The 8,820-nt window shown below is 43.8% G+C and overlaps 1 protein-coding gene across 1 annotated transcript in view; it reads right to left on the bottom strand.

The window, feature by feature from the left end:
- Positions 1-5,612: 5,612 nt before the first annotated feature.
- Positions 5,613-8,820, bottom strand: part of AZGP1 (alpha-2-glycoprotein 1, zinc-binding) — a 7,537-nt gene continuing 4,329 nt past the window's right edge. Inside the window, exons 3-4 of the mRNA XM_004705948.2 lie at positions 8,207-8,482; positions 5,613-6,186 (exon numbers count right to left, since the gene is read on the bottom strand). Of these exons, the coding sequence (XP_004706005.1) occupies positions 5,861-6,186; positions 8,207-8,482 (602 nt within the window). The 3' untranslated portion in view covers positions 5,613-5,860. The remainder of the gene's footprint in view (positions 6,187-8,206; positions 8,483-8,820) is intronic.

The raw sequence follows: 8,820 nt of genomic DNA, 5'->3' as shown, positions 1-8,820 counted from the left end.
AGAGCAAGAGACAAGAAAGATGAGGCTCACTGAGCTATTATCTCTCCGCCCTTCAGTTAATCCTACTTGTATATATCAGCCAGGCTGGCTTAATAAACTATATCAGTTGTGTATTCCATTTCATTTCTGATGGCTTCTGAATTTCCCAGATTCATGCTTCTTCCATTGCATGTCCTGGTTATCAGAGGCTGTTGACAGCTGTTTCTCCTCATTTTGCGCCATGCCCCATCAGCACACAAAGGCCCTAAAAGTTTTCCTCCCTGCGTGTCCATGGCTTTGAAAAGACAGCACTTCCACAGTTATATTTTGAGTCCACGCCCACCCAAGAAGCCCACCCTGCCACCACTGTCTCTGACAATGTTCTGCTGCAATTTTAAGGGTTTTAGTAGCTAACCTCTCAGAAGTGGACCTTCTATTCCTTCTTCATGAGAGGATGCTTAATTTTGTCAAAGGTCTTTTGCCAAATGTGTTTCTTTTCCTTTCTTCTGTTAATGGGGTGCGTTTCACGAATTGATTTTCTAATGTTTGAATTGTTCTTGCCTTCTTAGGATACATATCACCTTGTCATGATGCACAATCCTTTGAATGGGCTTTTGGATTAGGTTTGCTACTATTCCGCATCTATGTTCATTAGGGATTTGGGTCTATAGTTTTTTTTCCCCTCATGGTATCCTTGTTTGGCTTTAGTATCCGGGTAATATTTACCCTATAAAATGAGTTAGGTAGTGTTCCCTCCCCTTTTATTTTTTGGAGGAATTTAAGTAGGGCTTAGGTCATTTCCATAAATGGTTAATAGAGCTCCCCAGTGAAGCCATCTGGTCCAGGAACTTCTCTTTGGGAGGTTTTTGATTACTAATTAAGTCTCGTCACTTGTTAAGGGTCTATTGAGATCGATGTTTCCTTGCGCCAATGTGGGGATTTTTTATATTTCAGGGAATTTGTCCATTTACTCTTAGGTTATAGAACTTGTTGGCATACAACTATTCCTTTACAATTATTTCTATTCCTGCAGGGTTTATTGTAATCGTCCCACTTTTGCCTGTATTTTCAGATATTTGCATTTCCTTGCTAATTTTCTTCAGCTGGAGCTTTCTCCTCCTGTAAAGAGTTGACAGCCGTAGAAACCCACAGGGGCAGTTCTAGTCTGTCCTATACGGGCACTAGCAGTCAGAATTGACTTGATGGCAGAGAATGAATTTCTATTTTCTTTGCCAATCTACCCCAAAGTTGGTCATTTTCATGAACAAAACCCACAATTTTTAGTTTTGTTGATTTTTCTCTACACATTTCCTACTCTGTCATTTATTCCCATTCTGATCTTTATTATTTCCTTCTGGCTGCTAGCTACAAGGTCAGCAGTTCGAAATCAGTAGCCGCTCTGAGGGAGAAAGACAGCGCTTTCTACTCCCACAAAGAGTGACAGGCTCAGAAACTCACAGGGGCAGTTCTACCCCATTCTGTAGGGTCACTATGAGTTGGCATCGACTCACCAGCAGTGAGTTTGTTTTTTTGGTTTGGTCTGGTAGCCTCGGGTTTAGTTTACACTTTTTCTAGTTCCTCAAGTTGTAGAATTAGATGATCACTTCGGGGTCTTTGCTCTTTAAAAAAAAAAAAAAAGACACTTACTGCTATATGAGGAGGGACCAAAAAAAAAAAAAAACCCTACAAAATTTAAAGCTATGTATTTCATTTTTTTCACAAACAACCTTATCACCTTCAAAGTATTCTTCATTACACTTAATACTTTTGTCAAATCTGCAATTCCGTTCTTGGAAACATTTTTCAAACTCATCTCTTTGGATGGCTGACAGCACTTCCAATGTCAATGTTTTGTTCTTCACCTCTTGTATCTTCAAATTGCTGTCCTTTCATGTTCCTCTTTGTTCGCGGAAACAAAAAGAAGCCACAGGGATCGAGTCAGGTGAGTAAGGTGGATGAGGCAAGAGAAGCACACTGTGTTTTGCCAGAAACTGGCACACTGAGATGGCTGCATGAGCAGGTAGATTGTGGTGGTGGCAAAACCAGTCTCCGATCTGTGACAAATCAGCCCTTTTTTGGTCGCACACTGTTACCCAATCCTTTCAGTACCTCTAAATAGAAACCTTGATTAACAGTCTGACCTGGTGGAATGAACTCCAAATGAACTGTGAGTTGACATTTTTGTCTGTTCAGAAGTTGATGGATGTCCAGAACGAGGTTTGTCATCAGTTAACATTTCACCTTTTTGGAAACGAGAAAAACCACTCATTCACTTGAGTTTTTTCCATAGTCCTGTCCTTGTAAGCTGTGTTCAACATCATCACAGTTTCTGTGGCATTTTTCCCAAGCAGGAAACAAAATTTCACAGCTGCACGCTGTTCTTTTAAATCAGCCATCACAAAAAATGAGGTTCAAGTGAAACGGCTTTTATGAAAAATTCACTGTGATCAGAGGGAACCTTCCCAGGCAACGCCACTGGGTGCACTAACTCAGAGTGAGTTGCTTGATGCTTACCTAGTAGGAAAAATGCATGCTACGAAAGCTCCGTTCCACCCAGCTCAATTCATTCTGGTTTTTTTTTTTTTGGTCCCCCCTTGTATATTTTTATTTGAGTATTGCCTTTATTGCAGCCCATAATTTAAGGTATATTGTGTTTTCATTCTGTTTAACTCTTATTTTTAATTTTCCTCTTGATTTCCTTGTTTACATATTATTGTTGTTTAGTAGTGTGTGTTATTGGGAGGCCTGGTGGTATAGTCAGTATGCATTGGGCTGCCAACTGCAAGGCCAGCAGTTTGAAACCACCAGCCACTCTGGGAGAAAGATTGAGCTTCTACTCTCATCAAGTGTTACATTCTCAGAAACTCACAGGGGCAGTTCTACGCTGTCCTGTAGGGTTGCTATGAGTCAGAATTGATTTGATGGCAATGAGTTTGGTTTTGAGCATTATTAACCTTCCACATTTCTGTGTATTTCCCATTTTTCTATTACTCATTTCTAAATTAATTCCACTGTGATCCAAAAAGATACTTTGTATGACTTTAATACCACTTACTGAGATTTGCTCTGTGTCCTAAGATATACTCTATCCTGGAGGATGTTCTGTGAGCACTGGCGAAGCATGTATATTATGTTGGTGTTGGATGGAGTGTTCTATATATATGACTGTTAGATCGTGTTGGTTAACAGCATTGTTCTTATTTTCTATTTCTTGTGGTTAGCAACCCAACCCACAACCCACTACACCACTGGGGCTCTCATAGTTTCTATTTATTTATTGATATTCTTTTTAGTTGTCCTATCCATTAAAAAATTCCTATGATATGGGTGGAAGTTTTCAGAGCAAGCCAGTTTCCCATTCAACAATTCCTTCCCTGTCTGTTTCTTGTCCTTCATTGCAATCCCCACAATGTAACGGCACTCGCCCCACTGCCTCCCTGGGTTTCTATTTCCATTCCTCCTTCTTTCCCATCCCCTTATGCCTTCTGAACTTTGTCTCTGGACAGATGTTGCTCTTTTGATCTCAAATGGTTGATTGTTCTAAGGAGTGCACACCTCTCTGGTGTTACTGTTCACTTTTTACGACTGCTTATTGTTTGGCTAAGAGTTGAGCTAATAGAATGAAGTTCCAGGTTTGAAGTGTGTCTAAAGTTATTTTGGGGATTCTTCCAATCTTAACAACACCAATAAACTCATCTTTACCTTTATTTTTAGTTCCTCCCCCACCTCAATTTTCCTCCCACCCTATCCAAGACCTCCAATGTTGTCCTTTTCAGAGTGTTTCTGGTGTCAGAGTCATGGAGACTGTTTCATGTGGTCCATTAATCCTTTGCTTTCCTTGAGTATTTCTTTTTATTCACTTTGTTTTGCTTTCGATGGGGAGGGGTCAACAGCTGTACCTTATTCTTACCATGCCTTCCTCCCTGTCTTGATGCAGGACAGAAACCTTGTGCCCCACTTGATGTCCAAGGCCCAGCCCCATCCATTTTCCGGTACTCTCCCTTTGTCAGGCTGTTGTGACTCTCCCCTCAGGCAATCTCCCCCCAACCTGTAAGGAGCAATCTTCCCACCTCTTATTGGCAGGTTTCCCAGCCTTTACACTTGATCTGAAATGTGAACCTCTCCAGGAAGTTTTCTCTGGGTTTGAGTGGCCCTGTGTTGCTCCCTTCCATTTCAACACCTGAGTACTCTGATATTTCCTCTTCCTCCTCCACCCTGTTCAATCTCTCCAGACTCTAGTGGTTCTAAATCTCAAATTCCAATCTGCTTTCCCCTGCCCTGTTCATGTTGACTTTTTGCTTTCTCCTTGATTTGAAAATGTCATCCCTTTATTTATTCAAAATGTCATAGTATTTTGTTTTCAAATAACCATTGCTGTATGTTTCCATTTTGACTATTGGCTTTTCTTCCCTCAAACCTACCTGCTCTTCAGATAGGACTTTGTCTCAGAGGAGGGGATGTGGCGTTCCTGTTGACCAGACAAGCTGCTCCTCAGCTTTGACTTGCCAACTAGAGTCAAAATATCTGTATAAGAATGCTTCAAAGAGTTCATGGAACAATTCCATTCTCTTTTGACTCCATTTTAAAACAAACTTCTTGAAGCCCATAGATATCTATGAAGTTTTCAAATTTAGCCCAATCTCCGAATTCTAAAGAACTGAACTGTGAGGGTTGACTTTAGAGTAATCCAAAGTTGGGGGGGATGAGGCTAGGATGTATAGAAAATTCTTTTCATATAAGATGGAAATGTACAGTCATAGGTAGGTGATACTTTTGGATAGTGGAATGAAAGAGTGTGGAATGAAAAGATGTGAGAGTTCTGCTCGGTCCTTTGGGGGTTAAACTTGTAGCGGACGATGAGGGACTCAGTTAGAAACAAACACAAAAATGACACACACACACACATTGGATTTACAGCTCACCCGAGAACAATAGGGTCAGCTCCTTCTTGCCTGGGGTTATGTCCTGTGGAGATTGAAATCTCTCAAAGGAACTTCCAAGATCAACATGGCTTGGGAAAGGTAGAACAGCTGAGGTGGAGGGTGATGTCCCTTTGGGAGAGAGGAAGTGGTGAGAGGAATGGAGGCACAAAACGAAGAGGCTTGGGCTTGTATTGAACAGGTAGGTTCCAGACGTGACAACCAGAGGCGCCGTGGTGATATCTGTGGACACCAGCAGTGCACACCTGAACAGTACCAAGGGACTACGTGGCAGGTCACCCTACACCATTTGGACATGCCTTTGGGAAGGACAAGACTGAAGGATAAAACCTTGTCAAGGGAAGAAAATTGAACTGTGAGAAACTGGATGTCAGAGAGTATTTAAAGTGGAAGAGAGTGTGGAGCTATTTTTACTAGGAAAGAGTTCATGTTTTCAGTTTTATGAGGATCTGAGAGACACGTGTTGGGTCACGAACAATGAAGAGAGACCCCTTTTCTTCTGCACATATGCGTCAGAGGGTGTAAAATGTAGCCCTTGCTATAATAAAAAGTGTATCTTGACTATAATTCCTGGAGGGCCTTTGCTGGCACTTTGCTCATTCCTTTGGTCCAAAGGACGCTTCCGTTTGCCCAAGCATTTCAAAGATGTCAAACGTGCTAGGGGCCGAATGAATAATACGTTCCACTCATCTGTTTACAGTATTATACTCTTTAAAATTGCCATTCAGTATTGTGTCAATTAGGTGAAGCAATCATTGCTTTGATTTCATAGAAGAAACAACAGGTAAGGTGATTTGGCAGCCAGAGGCAGCTCCATTCTCATCAAGCCTTTTGCCTCCAAATTCCCTCTCTGTCCCTTTAAACATCTTTCCCGGATCTCACCGATGGTGTTGGCACTGATGGCTGAAGTCTGTCCTTCTCATGCCAGGCAGAAAGGGTGATTATTGGGCCTTAGCCCCCAAGCCACCTTCACCCCTGGCTTCTTGTGCCCCATCCCACAGCACTCTGTGAGACTGGCTTATTCTACTGTGTTCCACGTGGCAGGTGTAGGTTTCTCTGTCTTCAGGAGGGACTTCCACCACCACCGAAAGTTGGTAAGAACCATTTCCGCTGGGAAGAACATCTTTCTCTGTCTCAGACATCTTCACCTCACTGGCCCGAGTCCAGTACATATCAATTTCTCGGGGGTAGAAGTCATAGGCCAGGCATTTGAGGCTCCTCGCCTTCCCCGGGCTGGTGTGGCTGGTGAGTGACACAGAAGGAGGATCTGTGGAGGAGAGAGAGAACATGGATCGTGAGGCTTTGGCATGGATGTCTCTCTGCCCGTGCCTCTTCCCCCGCTTCCTCCTTGTTTGTCGGTGACTAGTGAGGGTCAGCACGGAGCTTTGTCCTTATCTCCTCTAAGAATCCTTTGTGAATAACAGAGAAGGTTGAGCCTTCCCATGAGCTTTTGGATCCCTGTTGGATCATGGAATGCCCGTGGTCATTTCTTTTTGCCAGTTCTCCCCACCCACCGTGTAGTAGGGATGAATTCCTCCAGAAACGTTCCTATTTTACCCCTAACCTCTTTTTTACAGCCCCTTCCTTCTTTCGATCTCAATTTAGGCTCCCGGCTCGACCTGTGCTCCTATGCATCAAAACCTTCCCTGTTCCATCTGTAGACTGCTTTCTCATTATTTCTCAATTGCCGGTGTCTGGCGATCAATCTTGCTCCCTTTTGCTCATTTTCATCCTTCCGGGCATTTTGCACCCTCCCCTTCCTCTTTTCAAAACCAAACCAAGAAGGCAATGACCATGGGATGCGATCCTGGATTGAAGGGTACAGACCCCCTCACGTCCCTCCCCCAAATTAATGTCCACCCAGCACCTCAGAATGCAACCTTATTTGGAAACTTGGTCTTTGCAGATGTAGGTGATCAGGTAAAGATCAGGTCATACTGCGTGAGGGTGGGCCCTAATCCAATATGACTGATGGCCTTTGAAGAAAGGAGAAGACACCCAGAGATACACATCTAGAAGGAAGATAACACCTACAGATGGAGGCAGCAATTGGCGTGATGTGTCTACATGCCCAGGAATGACTAGAATTACTGCCCGAAGTTAGGAAGGGGCAAGGAAGAATATTCTTCAGCGTCATCAGAGTGAGCATGGCTGTGGCGATATTTTGCTCTTGGACTTCTGGTCTCCCTAACTGTGAAAGCAGCTGTTGTTTTAAGACACGTGGTTGGCGGCACTTTGCTACAGTCACCCTGGGAAACAAATACCAATTTGCAATCTGAAAAACGGAATTGGAGTCCCAGGTCTGAGGCTTACAGACAGTGTTCACCTAGCTTTCCGGACCGCTCGCATCCTCATTCATAAACTGGGCACCGTTGTTATTGTTGGGTGCCGCTGAGACGGATCCAACTCTTAGCGACCCTCCAGACAACAGAACAACATACCTCACCCTTGTTCTGATGTTTGAACTCCATGCGGCAGCCACCCTGCCCACCCATCTTGTTGAGGGCCTTCATCTTGTCTTGTTGCCCCAGCACTTTACCGAGCATGATGTCCTTATGCAAGGACTGTGTCTCCTGATAGCATGTCCAAAGTATGTGATAAGAAATCGTGCTATCCTTGCCTCTAAGAAGCATTCTGGCTGTATTAAACCCCTCAAATTACTGCCATAGAGTCATTCTGACTCAGAGAAACCCTGCATGGGATTTCTGGGACGGTCAGTCTTTAGAAGAACACACAGTTTTATCTTTACCTTGTAGAGCTGTCGGTGGGCTTGAATTGCTATAGTTGGGGTTAGCAGCCTAATGCCTAACCCACGGGCCACCGATCCCCTCAAGCCCAAACCCACAGCCCTTGGGTTGGTTCTGACTCATACTGACCCCATATAGGGGTTCTGAGGCTTGGCTAGTCTTTATGGGAGCAGATAGCCTGATTTTTCTCCTGCAGAGCAACTGGTGGGCCTGAACAGTTGACCTTGCAATTAGTAGTCCAACGCTTCCCCGACAGCGCCATCTGAGCCCCTCAAATTGGGTATTAGGGAAGCCATACTGTTAAATCAATGCTTATCTTGTCTTAACCTGCCTGAAATCTTATCACTGTTCATTTTGGGCTCCACCTCTTGTCCTGGGGAATCAAAGAGTCTTAGGATGTGAGCGCCAAAAGGCTCAAAGGAATTTCAGGGCTGATGGGAAGCAGTGTGAGATGTTCCCCTAGGCTCCCAACCTGAGGTCACTTGGGTCTTTCTCAGATCAATACTGGGGACCAAGGCATAGGCAGGAAACAGTGAGTACCTTGTTGGTCCAGGTGAGTCTTGCTGTATTCCAGGTATGTCTGCAGCATCTCAGGACACTCTTCCTCCAGGTAGGCCTTGGCCCGCTGCACATAGACTTTTTCTGCCTCCCACTTCTGCTTGGTGTTTTGGGCTGCTGGGTCCAGAGGAACCCAGGCTGGAATTTCTTTGTTGAACTCAATGAAGTCTCGTCCATCATAGGCATACCTCCAGAATGCGCCACTGCTTTTGTTGTTCCGAACTTCACAACCAAACATTCCCTGAAAGGTGTGAGACCCTGAAGAGATGTCAGTTGGCTTAGTATCAACTCCATCTTACTTTTATTCCTGTGTGGTTTGATACCCAATAGAAAAGTTTTTAAAAATATATATATATAGAAGCATACACTTCCTTTTTCTTGACGTATAAGTCATTAGCCAGATATGTAGTTGAGAGGGAGAGGAAAACCATTCATTTTAATATTTGAGGCTAACCGAGATAAAACACGTTCTTCCAGCTGGGAAATTTAAGAGGGCTGCGGACTTTAGACAGACTTCTAGACCTTCTGCTTTGTGATTGGTTTGACTATGCTACGAGTTCTTAGAAACCCAACACAACCATAAGGAGCTGCGTTTC

Source organism: Echinops telfairi, unplaced genomic scaffold (genome assembly GCF_000313985.2).
Source record: "Echinops telfairi isolate 266 unplaced genomic scaffold, ASM31398v2 ScPeMD7_5;HRSCAF=22, whole genome shotgun sequence".
Lineage (NCBI taxonomy): Eukaryota > Metazoa > Chordata > Mammalia > Afrosoricida > Tenrecidae > Echinops > Echinops telfairi.
The sequence above is the reverse complement of the archived record's forward strand: the minus strand, read 5'-3'. Positions and strand labels throughout refer to the sequence as shown.